Source organism: Botrytis byssoidea (assembly GCF_014898295.1).
Source record: "Botrytis byssoidea strain MUCL 94 chromosome Unknown BBYS_004, whole genome shotgun sequence".
In the NCBI taxonomy this organism is placed as follows: Eukaryota; Fungi; Ascomycota; class Leotiomycetes; order Helotiales; family Sclerotiniaceae; genus Botrytis; species Botrytis byssoidea.
The window spans coordinates 1,097,309-1,120,983 of record NW_024065845.1 but is presented as its reverse complement, the minus strand read 5'-3'; the positions used below and the strand labels follow the sequence as shown (position 1 = coordinate 1,120,983).

At 42.8% G+C, this 23,675-nt stretch overlaps 8 protein-coding genes across 8 annotated transcripts; 3 read left to right on the top strand and 5 right to left on the bottom strand.

Moving 5' to 3' along the window:
- Positions 1 to 559: 559 nt before the first annotated feature.
- EAE97_002436 (uncharacterized protein) lies at positions 560 to 1,832 on the top strand (the record flags this gene model as incomplete). The annotated part of the gene is made up of 2 exons (XM_038872947.1): positions 560 to 951; positions 1,007 to 1,832. The coding sequence occupies 2 exons, from the start codon at positions 560 to 562 to the stop codon at positions 1,830 to 1,832; spliced, it is 1,218 nt and encodes a 405-aa protein (XP_038736153.1).
- A 1,390-nt stretch (positions 1,833 to 3,222) lies between these two features.
- EAE97_002435 (uncharacterized protein) lies at positions 3,223 to 3,669 on the top strand (the record flags this gene model as incomplete). The annotated part of the gene is made up of 1 exon (XM_038872946.1): positions 3,223 to 3,669. One exon carries the CDS (start codon positions 3,223 to 3,225, stop codon positions 3,667 to 3,669), a length of 447 nt encoding a protein of 148 aa, XP_038736152.1.
- A 4,103-nt stretch (positions 3,670 to 7,772) lies between these two features.
- Positions 7,773 to 8,286, bottom strand: EAE97_002434 (uncharacterized protein; the record flags this gene model as incomplete). The annotated part of the gene is made up of 2 exons (XM_038872945.1): positions 7,773 to 8,098; positions 8,154 to 8,286. 2 exons carry the CDS (start codon positions 8,284 to 8,286, stop codon positions 7,773 to 7,775), a joined length of 459 nt encoding a protein of 152 aa, XP_038736151.1.
- Positions 8,287 to 8,585: 299 nt separating this feature from the next.
- On the top strand, positions 8,586 to 9,273 carry EAE97_002433 (uncharacterized protein; the record flags this gene model as incomplete). The annotated part of the gene is made up of 3 exons (XM_038872944.1): positions 8,586 to 8,639; positions 8,701 to 9,084; positions 9,145 to 9,273. The coding sequence occupies 3 exons, from the start codon at positions 8,586 to 8,588 to the stop codon at positions 9,271 to 9,273; spliced, it is 567 nt and encodes a 188-aa protein (XP_038736150.1).
- Positions 9,274 to 9,964: 691 nt separating this feature from the next.
- On the bottom strand, positions 9,965 to 13,716 carry EAE97_002432 (uncharacterized protein). Its single transcript, XM_038872943.1, has 5 exons — positions 13,376 to 13,716; positions 13,051 to 13,316; positions 12,378 to 12,994; positions 10,960 to 12,327; positions 9,965 to 10,904 (listed from the first exon to the last, which is right to left on the bottom strand). The coding sequence occupies exons 1-5, from the start codon at positions 13,616 to 13,618 to the stop codon at positions 10,162 to 10,164; spliced, it is 3,237 nt and encodes a 1,078-aa protein (XP_038736149.1). The 5' UTR covers positions 13,619 to 13,716; the 3' UTR covers positions 9,965 to 10,161.
- Positions 13,717 to 15,473: 1,757 nt separating this feature from the next.
- EAE97_002431 (uncharacterized protein) lies at positions 15,474 to 18,592 on the bottom strand. Its single transcript, XM_038872942.1, has 5 exons — positions 18,186 to 18,592; positions 17,956 to 18,063; positions 17,831 to 17,898; positions 16,086 to 17,777; positions 15,474 to 16,011 (listed from the first exon to the last, which is right to left on the bottom strand). The coding sequence occupies exons 1-5, from the start codon at positions 18,356 to 18,358 to the stop codon at positions 15,953 to 15,955; spliced, it is 2,100 nt and encodes a 699-aa protein (XP_038736148.1). The 5' UTR covers positions 18,359 to 18,592; the 3' UTR covers positions 15,474 to 15,952.
- Positions 18,593 to 19,028: 436 nt separating this feature from the next.
- EAE97_002430 (uncharacterized protein) lies at positions 19,029 to 21,006 on the bottom strand (the record flags this gene model as incomplete). The annotated part of the gene is made up of 4 exons (XM_038872941.1): positions 19,029 to 19,238; positions 19,342 to 20,479; positions 20,526 to 20,568; positions 20,940 to 21,006. The coding sequence occupies 4 exons, from the start codon at positions 21,004 to 21,006 to the stop codon at positions 19,029 to 19,031; spliced, it is 1,458 nt and encodes a 485-aa protein (XP_038736147.1).
- Positions 21,007 to 21,829: 823 nt separating this feature from the next.
- Positions 21,830 to 23,398, bottom strand: EAE97_002429 (uncharacterized protein; the record flags this gene model as incomplete). The annotated part of the gene is made up of 1 exon (XM_038872940.1): positions 21,830 to 23,398. One exon carries the CDS (start codon positions 23,396 to 23,398, stop codon positions 21,830 to 21,832), a length of 1,569 nt encoding a protein of 522 aa, XP_038736146.1.
- Positions 23,399 to 23,675: the final 277 nt, after the last annotated feature.

The window sequence follows — 23,675 nt, the reverse complement described above, 5'->3', positions numbered from 1 at the left end:
CTTCTTCCTACCATCGAGCCATCCCCATCACGGAAGAAAAACGGGCAGTGCAGTTGTAGATGACGTTCTCCACAAGCGAAGGGGACAAAATATCAATTCGAGGGGCAAATGCCAAGCTTTGATCAAATCCCTGGTCAGGTCAATTAAGAAGAACGAACTCCTTAGTTAACCAAATACCCAATACCAAATACCCCCAATACCCTTAGAAAGATCCCATACATCCATACAATCATCCATCTATACATACCAGGTATTCGTCTCCTCATCCCCCCATCACGAACCTCGTTGGTACTAATATCACAAGGACAATCCTTCCTTTTCCTTCTTCCTCTCAAATATTCTTGTTTTCTTGTCATTCTTCTCTTCTACAATTGTTATTCGTTGAATACCTTTTGTTTTCCATACACATTAATCGTCCATTTTAAGGCGCTATTCTTCCAACAAATCCTTATATTCCACAACTGAATCAGTGCAACTCAAATTCCTCCACAAAACTCCAGACTTCAATACCTCCCAATTCAATAATCTCCTCCACAAACAACAAACAATACTATCAAAGATGTCTGCAAACGAAACTGAAGGAGCTGGCGTATCTGCGCAAAATAAAGGATCTTGGAGTGCTTTTTTAAAATCCATCGCTTCGTTCAATGGAGATTTATCATCGTTGACAGCTCCACCATTCATTCTGTCATCGACATCATTGACTGAGTTCTCTTCATATTGGGCAGAACATCCCAATATATTTGTCGCACCTGCTGCAGAGAAGGACCCTCAGAAACGAGCACTTTTGGTCTTGAAATGGTTCTTGAGCACATTGAAACAACAATATGCCAGCCGAAGTGACAAATATGGAAATGAGAAGAAGCCATTGAACCCTTTCTTAGGGGAGTTGTTCCTTGGAAAGTGGGAAGATGCTTGTGGAACGACTGAGCTTATTTCTGAGCAGGTCAGGTAATTAATGTGTTTCCAGATATATCTAAAGTGCCATCTCTAATATTACCTCTAGCCATCATCCACCTGTTACCGCATATCAAATTTCCAACAAGAGACACGGCGTATACCTACAAGGATACAATGCTCAAAAGGCATCATTCTCTCGAACCATTAACGTTAAACAAATTGGGCATGCAGTCTTCAGTATCCCCGCTTACAACGAAACCTACCTCATCACTCTTCCAAATCTTCACATTGAAGGTTTAATCTTTGGCTCCCCATTCGTCGAGCTCGAAGCCAAATCGTACATTACAAGTAGTTCAGGATTTACAGCCAAGATTGACTATAGTGGCAAAGGATGGTTATCTGGCAAGAAGAACAGTTTCACCGCTACATTATACCCTACTGGTAAAGAAAAGGACACCTTATATACCGTAACTGGACAATGGACCAAACAATTTGAGATTAGAGAAGGTGGGAAGAAGAGTGGTCTGATAGACTCGTATGATGCGGATGCAGCACCTACCACTCCACTCATCGTTGCACCAATCGAGGCACAAGATCCGTTAGAATCGCGGCGTGCGTGGTCCAAGGTCGCCGCTGGTATCGCAGTCGGCGACATGGATACAACCGGTAACGAGAAGACCAAAATCGAAGTTTCTCAGCGAGAACTTAGATTGAAGGAAAAGAATGAGGGAAGAACTTGGGAGAGAAGATATTTCACCAAGATGGATAGTTGTCCCATCCTACAAACATTGGCTCCTTGTATCCAATTAACAGCTGATGAGGATAAAACTGGTGGAATTTGGAGATTTGATGAGGCCAAAGCAGCCAGATATGCCAAATCGGAGCAAACTCTACAGCCTCAACAAGTTAATGTACAAGCTCCGATTGTTTGATCACGGAATTTGATTGAGGGAGTACAATTGTGATGGATTAAGCTATTGCGACAGATTTCGAGATATTATGAGGGGTGAATAATGGCGTAATAGGGATGGGATTGATGGTGGAATGAATGACTCGAATCGAGAATTGGTATATGTGTTGCTGTGGTTCTTTTGGATGATACAATGGCGGGGGGTGATTGCTGTGCTTGTACTTCGTCATAGAATCAGAAAGGGAGGGGAGGCATACTTTTTATACTATCAAGACTAACGAATCGAGGACGTTTTACTAAGTTGACCATAGATGAGATGATAGTTTATTAGGATCAGAAATGATAGCGAAATAAATACATGAATTGAATTTCATACTGTTGAAGGTGTTGGTTTTGGTGTGGATATGGAAGGGTATGAGGGGTAGGGTTGGTGTGAGGGTGAGGGTGAGATATGTAAGCAATGTCAATACCAATGTCGATGTCAATGACAATATCAGTGACAATGGATGAACCGAATTTACTTACGACAATCATGCATCAGGGTCGGAAATTGGATCAACTCGCAATGGATTTACAATGTTTTCTCGACATTGGCTGAATTTGTTCTGGAGAGCATTTATCGAAATGATCTTTCGAAGTTTCGCTAGATTACTAGGCTGGCTGGCAAATGATATTACCGGGGTTTTCTTTCTTTGGGATGGAAAAGTACTTGGTATATATTAGGTAGAGGTAGAGGTAAAGGTTGGTGAATAGGGGATGTAGGATGGAGAAGTGATTGGGGGGGAAGTGAGGGAGTGAGAGATGGAGTGGGGGATGGAAGTATAGATGGGGAGATGGGGAGATGGGAAGAAAGATATCTTTTTGTTTTTGGTTGTACCTGAGAAGAGTAGGATTCCTATTCCTATTCGTCTGAATACTAGGTAGGTGCTTGTCTAGGAAGGCGATTGGGTATTTCGTGTTTCTGTGTGAGATGTATGAATATATGATGTTGTTTTTGTGGGGATGAATGGATGGGTGGGTGGATGGATAATCAGTTTTTACGTCGATATATATATGCTGTTTTCTGAAATACAGTCGATGGTATGGCAGATCTGTGTCATCCAGAGATATTGTTATTATGTTAGGGGAACCTGTGTTATATATAATAAGAGCTATTCATTTTTGTTAAATAGCGCGTTGGTTCATCGGTACAAGAAAAAGAAGAGGGTTATGTGCGGAAGAGACTATGGGTGAGTGGTTCATACGTCAAGATTCGCTGTATGATCGGATTCCTTTTATTTTTTATTCCTCCACCATCATATCTGTTCCGCACTGTACCAAGTTCATGGGTCCATTCTCACGCTTACCAATAATACAATCGTGCCCCGCTGTCGCTATCCAATATAGTTGCCGTCGGTGCTTGGTGTCTTGAAATGGTGTTAGAAACTGTGCGGAAAATCGAGATTGGCAGTTTTGAAATTCTTCGAGATCACTGGGATTCACGAGAAAGGATATCGCGTTTGAGAAGTCCGACGTTTCTGAGAACACGTATGGACTCGATTGACCTCATGCAAGAGTATAAGATATCGACTCACGCAAATAAACAGCAGCAAACTCATAAAAAGAAGCTAGTTGCACACAATATCCACATAAAGAGAAAATTCGATAGTCGATTGAATAGAATCGTACGTGGAGATGAACATGCGCTGTCCACGGAGGCGTTCTGGATGGAACTCAAGAATCCAATCAATAAAGCAATGAGTCGTGAAAGGCACATAGAGATGAACGAAGGGGCAATCGCAATTTCGAGATCTAGTTATGGCGTCGCAAGTCATGCTAGAAATCTCGACACATATACTACCATCACCATCAAAGGATGATCGAGACCACGTATATGGCTATACAAATGATGGATAATCATCTTCTTCGTGTGGTTAGCATGCGATGCCCACGACTTCAAAAAGATAAAAGATGATGGTCTTGGATTGAGGCGGTAGTGATTAGCCAAATCAAAATAAAAAATCAGAGTACCTAGTATATATCCTCACGGATCAGGTACTGTCTGTATGATGTTTGGTAGTTCCTGGATGGAATTTGAGATAGACGACAGAATATATATAGTTACAGTATGCTCAATGCAAGTTACAGAGTGTTCGTGAGGTAGATGGACTGTCAAACTTTTGTTTGCACATCACCTTTAGCGATCTTAGTTAGTTCTTCAACCCATCGTACACCCAGAAGTATTACTTGCGCATCTACTATACCTCTGAATAGTGTGTATGATACTAGTAAGCTCATCACAACTGAATAACCTGTAAAATTGGAAAGTATATCGAAATTCCAAGATAATAAACATTCATTGATAATCTTCGAATGAAAAACAACAGAATATTCACCTCGATCATTCTCCTCAGATTTTTGTCCCGTGTTGAGAGTGATGTGCCTCGTTATACATATATAGATGCATAAATACCTGGGCTATGTGCAATGAACCCGGATCTTGCCCCTTTGAATTGGCGATTCTTGAACATACGTTCCAAATCACATTGCCAGAGGACACTGGAGCGATATTGTCGTTGTTAAGCGGTGGGATTTCTATGAATTTTTCAACTAGGCGCTCTTGTAATTTGACACTTCGTTGAAAAGCTGGTGACGTTTTTACTTATTATGGTAGTTGGGGTTTGATTCACTGTTCTAGTTCGATCAAGCTTTGTTTTTGCGGAATGAGAGAGTAGGAAACGGGATTCCGTTACGTAGGTACTCACAGATTGTGGAGCTTGTTGTAAAATTCATAGAATCATTGCAAGATTATCCGCTGAGAGGAATATTTCAATAGACTCTGTGTTATACATTGCCCTACCCCTTTCTCTGAAAATCTGATGTAGAAGAAAGGATGTGTTTGGGCGCCAGTGATATGACGTTTGAGTGATCTGCTTTTGGTGGCTACGTTAGTCGATGGGCTTTAGAGTATAGCCGTGCTATCTGGACCTAGTAGTTTGGCATTTTATTTTGTACAAAGTTGAATAGTGCGATCAGGGTGTTCAACAGTCTGGACTGCATTGCGATAATTGGAGGTTCTAATTTGAGTCAAGTAAGAGGATAGATGTAGAGATTCTTAGGATGAGATGAGTCGGATGAAGATAGTCAGACGAAGGTATGAGAGCTGAAGCCCAAGTATATGTTGTGGTACAGATACATTGTAAGAGAATCATGTTGCACTAGAATCAGGTACTATTCATCCAGCTTCATTGTATCTATGACGTCTGAACTTTGCAGCATAGTGTGGAGCTTTTTGGAACAACATATTCAATCTCGCAAGGCCATGTGGTGAATACCTAGGCAACGCAGTACGAATGGAGGTAGAATGATGAATTCGAAAGGTAGGATTGAATGAAATGAAAACTCAAATGAAAACCAACCCAGCAATGATAATCTTTGTATGTCACCAAACTATCAGGTTGCGCGTACATGTAAGTCGGAAAACAACTTCGGAAATCACTACCAACTTGATACCAGAGTAAATCAGGACTTTACAAATGCAGAACTAAGATAATGAATTCCCAGGACTCTTGTCCAGGAACTATTAGTCAATTTCGGACCGCATTTACTGCTGGAAAACTATCAGTCTATCATTGTCTACCTGTCTGTCAACCAGGGACTGACTGAACTTCCCAAAGACTATGAGATGTACATAACAGCTGCAACGATTATGGAGTAGTCAGAGACTGTAGGATCCACTCTCGAGCGGACTAGATCTCACTGCGGGGCTGTCACCACCCACTGCATTCCACTTTACTACAAATATAATGTAAAAATTTGTTCTCTCGAACACAAATCATCCAAGGCCGGATGGTGTAGTTGGTTATCACATTCCCTTTACAATAAGCCTCTTAGAGACGTAATGAGAACGGGAAAGGTCCTGGGATCGTGCCCCAGTCTGGTCAATATTCCTTTTGCCTCTGTGGTATGTGAATGAAGGGGAAATCTTTTTTTTCTTTCGCTTATGAATAAGATTTTTTTGTGTGATCCGTGCCCACTCACCAACCAACTAGGTACCTATGCCGTACACACCATCAATTGGTATAATCATCATATCATCGATGTTCTTCACAATTGCTCACTGCTTCTTTTTTATTTCTCAGGTCAAGCTAGTCGGCAATCACAAAAACCCCCGCGTGCATTTCCAGTTTCCGTCGCGGATTTTCCCCTTCTGAGCTACATAATACCAGGGTCCCAGGTCATAATCGCGCGCCACAAGGGAATGGGTACACACGGGGCCTAGCGGAGAACAATATGTGCGCTGACGTGCATAAGCCCACTTATCGGTTAATAGACGCTCAGTCACATTCCATATACGTTAGGTATCGAATTTCTGAACACATTCATCTATATAATTCAGCATGTATCCGGAAGGTCAATAAAGTACCGGGACTCAAAGTGGTTAGACTAGCGAATGGAATGACATGGCACGGAGTTTCTTTAGAGTTTGCAGGGCTGACAAAAATATATTTTCGAATAGGGATAGTGGATGTAGACTAGCTTTTGTGATACAACTTCCAGCTATCTAAAATCACCCTGATCACTTTGATTGTACTTGCATGTCTCTATTCTTACATGTTAGACCAACGAATGCTATTAGCCGGTAAGCTGTTCCGATGATGAGTAGCACGCTATGGAATTTTAGTTTGGGTTAAGATGCAAAAGAAGCTTGTACAACCTCCCTCAAATCGAGCCGAGGTCGGTTAATTATATATCCAGTCGAGCCAGTCCACAAAACAGTGGAACTAATATCGAAAATATACTTCAACGAGGTGGTACGATAACAAAATGCTTCTGAAAGTTATGTATTGCTCAAGATTACAAAAAGCTTAAGCAAATGATGTATATACTACCCCAGGACACAGTCTTCATGACCACTCGAGATGCCCTTTTCTAATCGTGGACCGAGGAGGACCATAATCACCGAAACCTCCAGAATCAAAACTAACAATCATTGCCATTAAAGGCCCATTTTGTCGACTTGTAGTTACGGAAGCACATGGGACAAGGCCGTAAATACCTATATGATTGGCCATTATACATGCTGTAGAATGCTCGAAATACGAACAGTAGGAGTGGAGAGTATCAACAGGTAGCAAGATTTTCAAATGGCATTCTCGGTATTACCGAAGCACTATATAATGATTTGAAGTGTAAAGCAGACGATGCTAGCCAAAATGCGATTGATAAAATCTTCCAATAAAGTATGCTGCGCTTCCGTTGTAGATTCCATCGATCAACCAGGGCTGATATGGTCATATGCGATTTCTTGAAGCCAGTTTTAGCATATCTTTCACCTTGTCCCGATATGATGTCCATAAACGCATCTGCCGGATTACATTGCTTGGGTACAGAAAACTCCACATTCTCAGAATGCTTGATTGCAAAGTATATTTCTTGGTCTTTGTAGGAGTAAAAGTTTATGAGGCCTGAAAACTTTCTAGCCGAGGTTGATAGAGAATGTATATAACGGTAATATCAAGCCTGCATGAAGCATTTAGCAGGCCAATGTCAGAATAGGCGGCTGTGGCGTCCAGTCCAGATGTAGGTTCATCGAGTATGAGGGCTGACGGGGCCGCGGCAAGTTAGGTTCCCATACTTACACGCTTTCACTGACCTCCCAATACTCTTAGTTGGATGGATCGCCCACAAGGGTATGAATATGGATAAGTCGAAGACAAGAAAGAACATCATCAACATGACTTTCAATTTCAGTTTCTTTCCATGTTCAGGGTAGGCGTATCCTCGCAGAGTGAAGAATGTTCACCGGCACTGTCAGGTCAGATACCACAACTTCGCCTTGTGGAACATAACCAATGATCTTTTTGAACCTAGCCTGATCAGCACTGAAGTTCGGAGTACTGTATACAACGCACATTCTGCGACATGCTCCTGGCACTGCCATTCACAGTTGTGTTCGAGGTCTTTTTGAGTTTCCCCACCATTAGCCGAATAAAAGAGCCAGAGAAATGTCAATAATGACTACTAGAAATTCCAGGCAATGGAAATTGTTGTGAACTGCCTTGATGACATGAAAATAGCACATCGCATTAAATGGGGTTGAAAGATCCAAGAGGGCGGTATTTACCCGAGGGCATACAATCTGCTCTCGGTCCCCAGCAAGGCAGTAATATCCTAGTTTACATGTCATCGGTACGTAAGGATCTTGAATCTGCTGGCAAGTATTCCACAAAGTTTCCAGATGTGTAATCTTACATTCTGGCGTTGGAGGACAGTATTGATACGGAGTCTGATCCGCATTTTTTGGACCTATAAAATCAGACAGTGTGCGGTTTCAAGCATATTGCGACTTACCAAAAGAAACCAAGATTGGAGGGATTGATACTGCTCAAAGCTACAAAAATAACTCCCGTAAGACATGTCTGAGACTGAAGGCCAATATCATAGCTCGTAAAAGGAGGAATGAGCGAACGACGATGACGAGTATACAGGTACATAGAGTTGGAGCTAAAGCACGGAGTACAGGAACGAATATGGTAATCAGACTCGTAGGATTCGGCTGACATGCACGGAATACTACTCTCTTCTTACCGTACATTGACACAAACCCCCATGCCAATGGCGTTAAAAGTAGCATTGTGACAGGGCTTGTCGCCAGCGCTTACATGTACTTGGCTCAAATATGAGGTTCTTGAATAGCAGCGTGCCCAAGTATTGCGGGACCAAATTATAAATGTACATAATGTCTTAATATTACCAATGAAATCGAAAACTATTCAGAAGCTGATCGAGAAAAATGGCCGCTCCCCAAGAAAAGCATATTCATGATATCAATGGATCTTGGTTACTTGTAAGTTGGCGATCAAAAGTTGGGCGTTTGTGCTGACTAAGTATTTCTTGGCCCTCACCAGAACAAACGCCTCTCGGACTCACTTAAACATGTTCTGCGACTCCAGAATGTGAATTGGCTTCTACGGCGCGCGATATCTTTTGCAGATGTAACTATACATGCAACGCAATCAAAAGATGAAAATGGGCTGGTTACCATCATGATGGATCATGTTGCGGGCGTGGGACTTGCACTTACGACCGAGATAAGACGATTAAATTGGGATACGCGAGAACATAAAGATTGCATATGGGGCACCATACGGTCACGAAGCAGATACATTCCCACTGCAAATGTAGAAGAAGGAGAGAAGTTTTTGAAATCGGGATGGTTAGACGAGACGGTTTTGGGTGATTGCATACAAGACAAAACTGAATCCTCGACTGGTTCTTGGACAAGTGTTACAGTAACTCTCCTCATTTCGCTGCTTAGCAAGAGGAATCATAACTGACTTGACCTATCACAGGTATGGGGGTTTGAACAGATCAAAGGCGAGCGAAGATTGTCACGGCACATTCTTGTTCGAAAGGGTTATGAGATTGCAACGGCTAGACTGGTCTATGACTATATAGGCCCTCCTATACACCACGCGTAGTAAATTCTAAGATGGATATGTCACTGATGAATTTACGGTACTGGAAATCTCGGGCATCTCTTCACGGTGCTCATGGCGTACGGTCTCGGGAAGGATACGAGAAATAAGGTGCAGCCGGAACTGTCATCAAGGTTTCGATATCCGACTTCAATAATGATATTGCTCGTCATCGGAAGCAGAGCGTTGGGCTTCTTGGGTCATCAAAAGGGTTTCATTTAATGTAAAAATAGCATAGAACTTTTTTAATGATTCACACTTTTACGACCGCAACTAACGTTTTCAGACGGCAGTGCAATCTCAAATAATGTGACTCTTACAACCACCAAAGAGTGACGTCCAATCTTATCTATGCAGCTTACACATGTCAGCATTCCATTGCGACATGCAGGATTCTACGCCTCTAATAAGCAGGGATTCAAACCCATGTATTTCAGAGTTCGCAAAAAGTCAGGGGAAAGCCCATTTTCGGATAAGATATCATATGTAGCTTTTCTGCCCTTCACTAGGAGGGACCTTCATTGGATGCTGGTTATACCTTCGTGCTGCGACATACAGGCCTCACTCACTCGGCCATGTCTTATCACGATTCCAAAATCAGATACATTACTGCGTCAATTGATTGCTTTGAAATTCTAGAATTATGAGATAATGCAAGCAGAGAAGATATCACAGACGACCATTGTTTTATAGTAAAATTGGATAACCTATTATTGAATTGATGAATTACAGACTTACATACACTTTGCACTCGTGTGCGTATTAATATCTAAAGCCGCATATCAGAACTATACAGAAGGTCCATCCGCCTCCGAAAAGGAAGCTTTTTAGATCCTTTGCACACGCCCTTTCCTCTAAGACACCTACACCCTATGAAAATAGATAAACTACCTAAGGACTAATATTGCCACTCTCCAAATCTCCATCCTTCTCAGAAAACTCAACACGGTTCTTCGTCCCCTTTCTAGTGATATGCGTACTCTGCGCCTTCAGGATCTCCATAACCGCCACTCCGGGGTCTTCATCATCGGCGCCGCTTGTTACATTGGTTGTCTTTCTGGCCTGGACCCTGAAATAAATTCTCTTGGCCCACTTCCAAGACTCTATCCCCAAAAAGAACAAGAAAGACTCGACGAATACAATTCCCCATTCCCAACTGATACCCTCATGTTTAAATACCTTTCGGTTGATCACAGGGATATACAGTGTGGGAAATACAGTCACGAATCCAGCAACGACAGCCCAGAACAAAAGTTTGTTTGCCCAGATATCGTGGATCCATTGAGTGAAGTACTTTTTGCTTCCAGGTTGCATGCGGAAGAAGGATCTTCGCATATTGATCATTTCCCAAGCGAGGAAGAGAGAGAACCAGGTTAAACAGACGAATGTAGTTGCTCGAGCTCGGAAAACGGTATCGCATTGATCGGAATAACGATCATTGCATTCGAAACCGAGATCACCATTGCCCCAACCGAAGAGAACAAGGGAGAAAGCGGAGAGACAAAGAGCTGCCATCCAGAGGCCGTAGACTACCATGTCTACCATGATTTCTAAGGTGAATATACCGTTCTGAGGTGGTCGATTCATGATATCCGGTGCGGCGGCCTCGAAACCAAGACCCATATCTGGCATACCTGAATTTTGTCGTGTTAGTAAACGAGTCTCGATATAATTTTGGCGAGATCTTACCTGATGTGATCATAATAACCCATAAAATCTCTACGGGTGCCAGTGGAAACACTGAAGTTCCCATTTTATCCTTGAACGCGAGACCGATGAGAAGTGTGCAAGCTTGAGCAATATTCTGCGCCAGCAAATGTAATATGAATTTTTGAATGTTGTCAAACATTCTTCTCCCTTCTTCAACAGCATTAAGGATCGAAGCAAAATTATCATCCGTAAGGATGATATCAGATGCATCCTTAGCTACATCCGACCCTGCTTCACCCATTGCAATACCGACATCTGCTCTCTTCAATGAAGGAGAATCGTTGACGCCATCACCTGTCATGGCAGCAAATTTTCCTTTCCTATGAAGAGCTTCGATCATCCTAACTTTTGTTTGTGGTGAGCAGCGTGCTATTACTAGAGGTAGCATTGGGAGAGCATCAATTTCTCCGTCACTGAGCCTGTCGAAGTCGCTTGCTTTCATAACCATCGTGTTCATGACGGCTTGCCCTATTGTAGAAGAATCATGAGGTAAGATTCCTACCTGTCCTGCGATAGCACGAGCTGTTTCTGGATGATCGCCAGTGAGCATGTGGACTTTAATACCAGCCTGGTGACATTTCTGCACCGACTCCAACGATTCTACTCGCGGAGGGTCATAGATTCCGATCAGTCCATGAAACATTAAATCTTTCTCCACGTCTGCGCGATCATGCTTAGCATTGATTCCGGTATAATGTTCCCATGGTTTACCAGCCAAAGCTAAAACGCGGAGCCCATCGGCAGCAATGGCTTCCATGTTGTTGAGAATGTCTTCGCGCATTCCTTCGTCCATTGCTACGACTTCTCCGTCTCGCATTGTTATTTGTGAACATGATGAGAGAATCCGCTCGACTGCACCCTTTGTGAAAACTTGTGCGCTATCAGATTGTTCATGTTTGAAAATAACCGACATTTTCTTGATATCAGAATCAAAAGGGAATTCGGCGATTTGTTTCCATTGAGGCGCATCTCCAGAGGTCCATCGTTCCCTGTTCCAGTTGAATCTAGAAGCAAAGACTTGAATTGCGATCTCGGTTGGGTCACCTCTTGCTTTCCACTCGTTATCGCTTTTGTGAACATGCGCAAGATTTGCCATTGAGGCAATATTAAGAAAGGCTTGAAGATCGGTGTTGTTTTGTAGAAGATTTGAGAAGGGATCCGCTTTTGCTTCATCCTTTTCATTGCGCGCTTGATGCGGAGACTTTTCGCTGTGAAATAGATCTCCATCTTCGGGGTTGAATGCTTCACCGGAATCGCCAACCGAGTAAGTCCCTCTAGCGGGGAGCCATACTTTTTTCGCTATCATCTTGCCTTGAGTAAGAGTTCCAGTTTTATCCGAGCAAATATCTGCAAATGTCAACCATCGAGTATTGTTACGAAAAAAGAAAGAGTCTTACCAGTAACGGCGCCTAGTGCTTCTAAGGCATTCATTTTGCGAACAACCACATGTTTCTTGTACATTACGTTAGCTCCTGCGGCCATAGTGATAGTCAACACTACTATCAGCGAAGCCGGAATCATCGAAAGGCCTGTGGCTACAGCGTAAATGATGACTTCTTGGTTATTGGAGAATTCATTCGCAGCTAACACGATAATAGCACAGATGACGGCGACGAAGAATAGCCCACAAGCAAGTTGGGCCAGCTTCATTTGCAATGGAGTACCAATATTTGTGCCAAGAAAGTTGCCGATGTAATCAAACACGGTAAGAATCCCAGCCTGGGCATATCTGTGCGGCAAAGCTTTGCCATCCTCATTACGTTTGACCTCGCGGACTTTACGCCTCTGCTGTCGAAGACTCACGGCAATTGATCCGACTTGTGATTTCATACCCACTGCAAATATAATGCCGCGTGCTCGACCTTTAGTGACAGTAGTGGAGCTAAAAGCAACGTTAAGACGATCACCCGCGCTGGCATTCTCAGGAAAAACTGCATTAGAATTCTTTTCAATGGGCAGCGATTCTCCTGTCAATATCATCTCATCGGTCTCAAAGTTCATACTTTCAACTAATCTACATACAGTCTGTTAGCATAGACTAAGGACAGAGAGGCTGTTCTGGGCACCTACCGCATATCTCCTGGTATTGTGTCACCGGTTTTGACCTCAACCATGTCGCCAATAACAATTGTGACAGTAGCTACTGATCGGATTCCCCCTTCTCTCACAGCATGTGCCGTAGGTGAGCTCAAGGAACGTAAAGAATCCATAGTCTTTTCCGCCTTGAACTCATTGTAAAAGCCAATCACAATATTGAGAAATATGACTGCCGATATGACACCGCCTTCAATATATGAACCAATGCCGAAACTCACGGCCATGGCCAATATTAGGACCTGTAGACAAACTTGGTTAAGTAAAGGGAAATTGACTGTATGGATAGGAGTAAACAAACCAAGATCATTGCATTGCAAATTTGATGAATAAGGATCTGTACTGGTTGAACACCAGGTCCTTCATCGAGTTCATTGTTGCCATACAGTGCAAGACGTCTTTCAGCTTCAGCTTCTGTTAGTCCATCCTCAAGGTTTGCTTCCAATTCATGTGCAACCTGCACGTACTCTAAAGCATGAGCTGGCTTAGACAAAGGCTTGTTTGACTGCCCAGGAACCTCTTCAACGATGTTAGCTCTAGCCATGTCTTATTATATGATGGAGTAATGATAGGATGTGTCTAAATGAATATGAGATCATACAGGGCAGAATTGACCTGAATAATATAGAAATGTCGTTAGAAAGACGTGATACTGTGTCTATTGAGAAAAACAACTTTCACGTTTGGGAAATGTGTCCTTCATATATAGTAAAAATGTACCGCAGTTGGCAAGGGTACCAACCCATACTTATCTATAGACTACAGTGACCAAGAGGCTAGATCTTGGTAGCACAAAGTTAATTCTAAAGGGCTTATAAGAGTACCCCGCGACTATGGAATGCCATCATTGCAATCGGTATATCCTTATCAAATGGCACCAAACTAAGAAACAAATGGCCCCGCCACTAGAGCGTCGACGAAATGTTCTATGTCTTGGGGCCAAGCAAAAGTAGAAAAGGCCAAGATAGCAAGAGTAAAGAACAAGCCGCAGTCGATTGTCATTCACTTGATAGACAATAGAAATCAGCCGAGAAAACGATACCAAGACTCTCTGACTGAAGATAACCCTATAGACAATCGAGATTTGATGCGCACTTCAATTTGTTGACGGGCTGTGGTATTCGAGGTTGAAATAAAGTTCAACGATCTTGCAGGCGTCGCTTATTGCTGACTAATACAAGCAAGTTCGGTCTACTAAAAACTGCCTAGAACATGTTACGATAGCACTATATCTTGGAGATACTTGGCCTACATATCTAGTGGTCAATGTCTGAAAGACGTTTCCAATTTATGACATATTAGTACGTAGAACCAATCGGGATCTTCAAAAACAACATATGGCTTGCAGGATACCCAAAGCATGAACTCTTGGCTCTCCTCACATCAACACTATAACGTGATCGATCGCGTGACCTACTAAACTACATCGGCGTCATTGATGATAAAGCTCAATGCCTAGAAAGGAACTAGATAACGCGAGGTAGAAATATTATCCGACAACCGGTCCTGTTCATACAATCGTTAAGTTCCTATCGGACCCCTCCTCCTTTTTCGAAATTCCTTCCCCAGAGCCTAGTACCGGTATCCCATACATCTTTCTCCATTTCCCCGCTCTCTTCCCCAGAATACTACTACCTTATCTTTATTTACCTACTATGACTCCACACAAGTGCTTTAAAAGCCCGGACCCCAGAGAAGTAGAAGCAAATAGCGTTGCCACGACGCTTGTGCTTGCATTGCCCAACCAAACTTCGTCGAATTCTAAGGTTCTGACTCCCCAAGACAGTAGTAAAGTTACTATTGCCATTAAACTCTTCATTTCACCAAAGTTCTGCTAAGAAGATCTGATGGCATGATTCCAACGATTTTCAAGACTTCTCGAATATTCGACTATGATTCTACCTGCTGCCTACTTTTGCCCTCCCTATCTGCTTGGCATTGGTTGAAGCGATAAATTGAAACTACTGACATCCTCAATCTCCTTGGTCTTTTCGTTCTGGCGTTCCTAGCTTCCTAAGTTATCTATCTCTTCTACATAACTAACCAACTTCTCAGGTCCTCAGAACAATGATCTGCGTCTCGATGATAAAGATCAATCTATCCTTAGGTAGCATACAATCACACCCCATCTAATCATCATAACTATTGAATCTTTGACTGAGATCCAAAATAAAGGGCCTTACAGCCATCACGCGATTGTATTTGGAAGGAAGACTTTCATATTTTACCTAGTTTCACAACACTCGTCTTCTCGAGCTGTATGTACATACTATTTCCATACACTCCATCGACCCAAACATGGATAAGGGTTTGAGATCCTAATGACGCAAATCCACGCTACCACCTACCATACCAAAGTGCCGATCATAATACATCACCAATCAATCATTCACATTAAGTAGCCAGATATTCAAAGTTCGCAATTGAAATATTCATAACCATCAATTCATGTCCATCCGTCCTTCCCATCCTCCCGTTGATTCATCCATTACTATCCTTCCTATATACATACACTAATCTTTCACTAGTTACTTCCTCCCCTTTATTTATCTCTTCATCCTCAATCCATTCTCCAGTACCCCCTTCCTTGCTTTCAAACATCCCCACATCCAACTCTCTAACCAATGTTTCCTCCCCATATTTTCATTCTTCAAGCAATTTCCAATCAGAAATTTTGAAAGCCAGGATAAAATCAGAACCAACCAATTAAACGAGAACGAAAAGACTTTTGAATTGTTTCGCTTTTCCGCCCATGATGCATACCAGCAGGAAAAAAGACGCCCAGATATCAACTATGAGATGCCCTCACTTATGTAAAAAGTTGTAGTAAAAAGTTATTTTTGTAAAGAGAAAAGTTACACGAAGAGGAACAAGGTATTTATCCATGTAAACCACATGTTCTCTCTTTTATCATCTTTCTTCTTTCTTTGTCTTTCACTGTTGATATTATTAGTATAGGCTCAATTTGTAGCGAGATCAATAGGGATTGGGGTAAGATAAGGAGTACAAACCTGGATCGTAGACTAAAAAGTCATGTAAAGCATTTCCGGCCGGTACCATTGGCAAGACTGGTACCTTCTTATCAGTAACAACCTCCAATAGTGCTGGTCCATCACTGTCAATCAGCCATTTCAAAGAATCTCTGACGTCATCTGGCTTAACACATCTTCTGTGTTGTACACCCATTGCATCTGCCAATTTCATGAAATCTGGGTTGACACTGTGAGTATGAGCGTATCTATCCTGATAGAAGATGTTTTGCCATTGAGTGACCATTCCCTGCTCTTCGTTGTTAAGAACAATGACCTTGACGCCGATGTTGAATTGAGCTGCAGTGGAGAGTTCAGTAAGTGTCATGTTGAACGATGCATCTCCATCAATATCGATGACAAGAGCATCGGGCTTGGCGACCTTTGCACCGATAGCTGCTGGAAGACCGTAGCCCATGGTACCGAGACCACCAGATGTGATCATAGTTCTTGGATATCTCCATCTGAAATGTTGTGCAGTCCACATTTGATGTTGACCGACACCTGTGGCGATGATGGTCTCTTCTTTTCTATCGGCTGTCAGATTTGAGAGTTCTTCAATCAAAGTTTGTGGCTTGATAAGACCATCACGTTCGGCCTTTTCGTAGTGAGAAAGAGGGAACTTCTCCTTCCAGAATCTAATTTGGTCGAACCATTCTTTGCGTTCATCCATGGTCTTCTTGTCGACGGCTGGAAGAAGTTGAGCAAGGTTGGTAACGACATCACCCTCAACAGCCTCGGTCGCCTGAACAACCTTGTTGATGTTCTTTGGCATAATTTCAAAGTGGACAATGCCACCACGACCTTCAGCTGCTGCTGCCTTGGCTGCTGGAGCAAATTTTGGAATGCTTCCAGTTACACGATCGTCGAAACGTGCTCCAAGAGCGATAATAAGATCGGCTTCTTGCATGGAGAGGTTAGCGTATGCAGAACCGTGCATACCAAGCATATGTAAAGACTTCTCATCAAGCTCGTCAAATCCACCAAGACCTTGGAGAGTTGTTGTGACAGGGATGGATGCCTTTTCAGCAAGCTCCTTGAGCAACTTGGGACCCTCTGGGGTAGAGATAACACCTTGACCAGCGTAAATGATTGGCTTTTTGGCGATGTTGATCAACTTTGCAACACGCTCAATTGAACTTGCAAGTTGTTTCTTTTGAACAGCTTGAGCCGCTCTCGAGGCTTGACTAGGTAAAGATGGCATAATGTGGTGGGTAGGGATAGCCTTTCGTAGAATACCAGCTGTGACATCCTTTGGTAAATCTACCAAAACTGGTCCAGGTCTTCCAGATGTAGCGATTTCGAAAGCCTCCTTGATTCTTCTTGGGAGCTCAGCAATATTCTTAACCATAACGTTCCATTTGGTGCAAGCTCTCGAGATACCAACAATATCGGCCTCTTGGAAAGCATCACTTCCAATAGCGGTTGTGACGACTTGTCCAGTGAAAACAACCATTGGGGTTCCATCAGATAAAGCGTCTTGCATTGGAGTAATAACGTTGGTAGCACCAGGCCCAGATGTAACGAGAACAACACCAGGTTTACCACAAGCTCTGGCATACCCTTCCGCCATATGTCCAGCACCTTGTTCATGTTTTGGTAAGATAAATTCGAAATGTTTCGAGTTGTAAATCGCATCAAAAACTGGTAAAATCGCTCCTCCTGCATAACCAACTATTTCTCTATTAGGTCAAATCCTTGAGAAGTTGGAGAAAAAAAAAACTCACAGATATGTTTGACATCTTGCCGTAACATCATTTCATGGAAGATCTCTCCACCAGTCATGCCAATAAATCTATTCCAAAATTAGAATCTTCCTGTGTCACATAGCAGAATGACAGGCATAACATACGACTCATCCATCTCTGAGTATTTTTGTCCTTGTCCTGCCAATTCCTTGCCTGAATCCATTTTCGAGGGTGTGCTATTGAATGCTGGACTTGGACTTTCTCTAGCTTGACTATATTCACATGTCAGTCCACTGTCTTCCATCCCAAAGTGACTCACCCCCAATTTCTGAATTGAAAGTGAAACTAGAACCCGCAGAAACCATCCACAGGTGTGAATAAAAGAGAATCATACCTAGCAGCTTGAGGAGCAGCAGTAGCTTGCGCTCTCGTACCCTTCTTCTCAACCATAATACCGCCCGCCGCCTTCACCCGATTCGACAAACCCCTTGCACCAGCAACATCCATCCATTTCGCATTGCTACCAATTGTGCGAATAGCACGCCTGGCGGGTATTGAACGAAGCATCTTGACTTCTGTTCAATTTCAAGGCGGAGTTTCTGTAGATATGTTCCGATATCGAACCTCAAGAGGCAAACGGATAAAGAGAAGAAGTGAAAATAATTACAATGGCTCAACTAAATCCGGAAGAAGAAATTGAGCAATTTCTCAATTGAATCTTGCTCAGAGAAAGAGAAGCAATTGTCGCAAAAACTCTATGAGAAAAAAAGAGTTTGTAGGAAAGTTGAGAAAATATGACTTTAGAGATGTGATTCATACCCTCCAACAATATTTATTGGAACCCTCAGTCCGCCCTTTTCCTAATTTTCTAGCGGTATCGGGGGCAAAATGTGGGGTAGCAAGTGGAAAGTTCTTTTTAGTCTTTTGGCTAATTTGATTGGTTGGGGAAGTGAAGAGTGCATAAATTGTGCATAAAGAGGCACTCCAATCAACGATCATCTTTTACAGTTTTATGATTTTTTATGATTTTTTATGATTTTCAATGTTCTAGATTGGGTGGATAAATCCAAGTGATGAAGTAGGTCAAGATGAGAACGTACATATAGGCATGGTCCATATATTGCAACAGTTAGGTAGGTATTCTTGTCAACTGGTTTTGCTTTGCTTTATAGGAGTGAGAAGTAATGAAGTGTATCCAATTCCATCCCGTAATATCAACGAGGATACCAGTCCTCAATCACAATTTAAAGTCCCCATTGACTTTCTCCCATCCTCTTACTACTCCCTCATTCTCCCCAATATCCACCATCCCAGCAACCTTCTCAGCCAACGCAACCTTCAACGTTCTTGATCTCTCTGTGCACAACTCATAGATAGTACTCAGGTTGAATGTTAAAGCGTGGAAAGAATTGTCTTCTGCAATTAGTGATTCGAGAATGGTTCTTGCCTATTGGTTGAATTGTGAGTATGTGTGATGTAGCGGGCTCTGTAGTGGAAGAAGTGATAATCGTAGCGGGAAGAAGATATTGAAGGGAGAGAATGATACATACCTCATCGCCACGACCCAAGTACAATAATGTTACACCAAGGTTTTGCCTCCACATAGCTTTTTCTCCTTTTCCAGCCACCGTTTCCTCGTTGGCAATGAGCTCTTCCCAAATGGCAACTGCTTCTTCGTACTTCCCTTCAGCAACAAAAGCAAGAGCTCTGATTGTTCCATCTATTTCACTCGCCTTAAATTTTCCCCCGTTCATCTTCCTCAGACACTCCCTTGCGGCATCAATGTCCCCCAAACACAACCACAGTAATGCTTTCTTAGCCCTCAAATCCTCATCTCCCTCTTCATTAACCTTCAAAGTCTTCAAATGCATCCCCGCTCCCACCAAATCTTCCATCTCAATCAGCGCACTAGCGACTCTGATACCTAAATCCGCCAATCTGCTTTCCCATAACACGATCTCACCATCTAAGGCATCAACAGCTGCCTTACGTTTCTTTAATTTTGTCAACATACTTCTAGCATCTCTAGCTAGGTCATAGTACCCCATGACACCTCTTCTCGCATCCCCTAATCTCATGCCTTGCAATCGAACTGCCAATACCCTCAGCTCCCATCCTACCATATGAGTATCCATTTCATCGTCTCGATAGTAAGCAGCATTGAGGTCTTCGAGAGCTTTGACTTCTTGAGCCGCAAGTTGTGTCTGATTACAGAGCGTAAGACATGCTAGACGAATATAGAAGAGGTTGAAAATCTCATCATGTGATGAAGGTCCAGGATTGGATGTTAATAGCGTAGCACTCAGAATAGCCGCAGCTCGGAAATAGCCCGCTGCCAGGAGTGATGAAAGAGTATTGACATCAGGGTTAGGTGGGAGTGATGAAGCTGGGGAAGAACGAAATGGTGGTGGAATTTCAAGAACGGGTAGAGGATGATAGATTTCTGGACGTAAGAGATATGTGAAGTCTTTCTGGAGTGTTGAGACTGTTGATTGAAATGATGTGTTTTGTGATGGCGAGAGCGAAGTGGGAGCTGTCATGAAAGTGTTGGTTGATAAATTCGAACCAGGACTGGGCGACGGAAGCCTAGGTGTTCGGCTTCTTGGCGCCGGGCCGCCTGGTGAAAGTGTTCGTGTTTGTGTGGCATTGATGTAATTTGTAGGCGACAAGGGACTATTCAGAGGTGAACTATCTTAACTCAGTACTTGTTCTTATACATGGGAGTGATACGCACTCGTTGATATCTAACGGGCCTCTTGTCGGTCGTCTGGGTAAAGCTGCTATGCGATTAGTCAAGTGCTGCTTGTTTCGATCCATTATTGACTTATTATTCTGTGGATATAGATTAAATATCGAAGGTGTTGAGTTGCAGACACAGATAACCTCTAAACAAGGCACCTTTCATGGGGAGCCACGTGCCAAGGAGCCTCTACCGTATTCATGAAAGTCGCGCACTCGTGCGACTTCCAAGACAGCCAAAGATAGAAACGCGATTCTTCAGCTATCTATGAATTCTTCCACCTAGTAGGTAAAACCACATCATTTCATCCGAACTAATGACTGTAGCTCCCGTCTCGAAAGGTCCTCGTGGCAGTGGAGATTGCTTCGAACACTGGCCTGTTGCAATACGACAAAGAAGAAATCTTACCTCTCCCCGAAGAAGCTTGCCTAACATGTTTTTTCCCTCCCGACCCGGCTGATGAAGTACCTTCCATTTTGTGATCTGCTTTGATGATATTAGATATGAAGGACGACGAGCGAATCAATCAACATTATTAACGTTCTAGGTTTACCTATGCATTTCAACTGAGGTTTGCAACCGTGCACATAGTTTTAAAATCATTTTGCCCCTCTTTTTTTCTATCACCGACTTTAGAAAAGGACCTCATCATCTCCTTTATTGTATTGCTATGGAATTTTTATGATTCGTTTATCACATTAACTTGTAGAGTGTTTTTCATTTCATTTTTCTACTGCCCTAAAGGCATCGTTGCTACAACACGATATTCCGGAAAGCCCCTCCCTACTCTTTTACCTCCGGAACCATCATATGCCTCTGAGTATTGGACAAGAATTTATCCTACTTCACGCAAAATGATTTTGATTTTACTGATTATCCTTCGCACCTTCGATAGTTACTGATATTATGTACGCACTCTTTGACATTTCATTTTGGTCGCTGCGTCTTCCCGTTGTGATACACGTAGTGAGATCTGTTTGCGGAACAGCTCCTGGGAACTATACACCATGGAAAACAGGAATAGATCAGCCTAGTTAATGACATAGAAAGAGCACAGTCTATTGCAGAAGTCATGTAAGCTCTAGTAGACAATGTAAAAAATTCATGTTCGATTTCAAATCCGTCCATTAATTGACGTTCAGGCTTATAACACTTCTGCGATTTCATTCCTGTGAGATTGGATTCATTCATTACATAACGGCCATCGAAAATAATATCTATAACAAAAATGGGAATAAATTCTATAAAGGGTATTGGTACCGCAAGACGTTTTATCATCTCTAATAGTCAACTTTCATCTAAGCAACATTTCCACCTTCAACAACGAATACCGCACTTCCGCTACCAGGTTTGCTAACCACGATTGCCGCTTCCCTCTGCTCCTTGGACAAGTCTTTCTTTGAGTAATACTCCTTCTCCCAAGCCTCTTTAACCGCATCAACCTTATTCGCAGGTACCAAATGTACACTGCATCCACCCCATCCGGCACCAGTCAATCTACTTCCATAGCTGCCTGCTTTCTTTGCTATTTCACAAAGTTCGTCTAGTTCGGGACAACTACAGTCAAAGTCTTCTCTGCAGCTAGTTTGGGTTTCGTTCATTAGGTCACCAAGCTTTCGGTTGAAAGTTTCAGTGGAATCACCACCATCGGCATTGAGGTAGGATTCGGGATGTTCGAGAACTTTCATAAACTTTAGAACTCGAAGGGCTTCGGTGAAAACGTGAAGAGTTCTTTGGCGAAGCTTGAAATGTTCAGCGCGGACGGGGAATGTGGAAGTGAAGCGCTCGTTCAACTCAGGGACTGTCATGTTAATGACGGATGCAATTTCTTCTCTAGTGTATCCTTCTTCTTTTGTGAATGTTTTCTTTGTGATTTCAATAAGTTCCGAAAGTTGTTCTTCGAGTGGTGCAGTGGAATCTCCAAGATATTTGCTATGGAATCCGTGGAGCGAGACACCCAATGGTCCAGAGTCAGAAGGAAGGGGATCTTTAGATTTGTTGATGGCTGCGTGAAGATAAGCCGCGGCAAGACTGCATTCTACAACTCTCAAGTTGTAGCATACTGGACCAGTGACATGCTTATCTGCTGCAACAAATGATTGTGCAATAACGAATGTGAGCTCGGGATTTGTTTTGGGGAAGTGAACGGGCTTTGCAGTCAAGGTTGGATTGAAAGAGACATATAATGCTGAGCCACGAATGGAGAAGACGGATGCAGATTGATCCATTCCGCCCGAGTTGACACCGACTGCTCTTTCACTGACAATTGCTAATTCTGTGAGTTGCGTCTTGTCAACAGATTGCTCGCCATTAGCAAACATAACTGCAAGAGCAGAAGCTGTAGTGAAAGCAGCAGAACTACTCAATCCACCACCAGCAGGTACGGTCCCATCCATTAAAACTTCCATACTCTTGGGTTTGAAGCCGTCTCCATGCTTCTTTCTCAATAACTCTAGAGCACCCCGGAGTCCAGACTTCAAGTAATTTGTCCACTCATGTACCTTGGAATCGATCTCCACTGCATCGAATGGTATATCAAATTCATGTGCTGGGAACTTATCTGCCTGCACATTCGAAACTCGCACCTTGAATGTTGTACTAGTCGAAGCGGATTCGTCGATTTGGGTGGAAACTGCGAGTAAGGCATCTGCAGTTATGGCCATAGGTAGAACAGAGTACAAAGAGTAATCGATGTGCTCGCCGATGATGTTGACACGTCCTGGAGATCGTGAAACGAACTGCGCATCGTGTCCATAATTGCTCTTAAATTGCTTGAGAAGATTATCCCATCTCTTGGTTTGTGCAGTCAAGGCATCTTCGGTGTAGATGTCTTTGAGAGACTTTGCGACAGGTACAATGCCAGCCATTACGAACGAAACTTATCGAGAAGTAAGGGATCTGCGGGTAGGATAGCTGTCGGTATGAATTGCTGCGAATTTACGAGCTTGCGAGTCTGCGACTGTGTAGGTAGTAAATCTGCAAGGTCAAACGAAGATAAATGCTCAAACAGGAAGAAAGATCGAGTTGTAGAAAAGTACAATCACAAACCATCTGTCGGATCAAATCGTAGAGGGGCACGAGATCATAACATTCACCATCACATATCTAGTACCATTTAGGGCAATACCTAGGTACAAGAGGAAG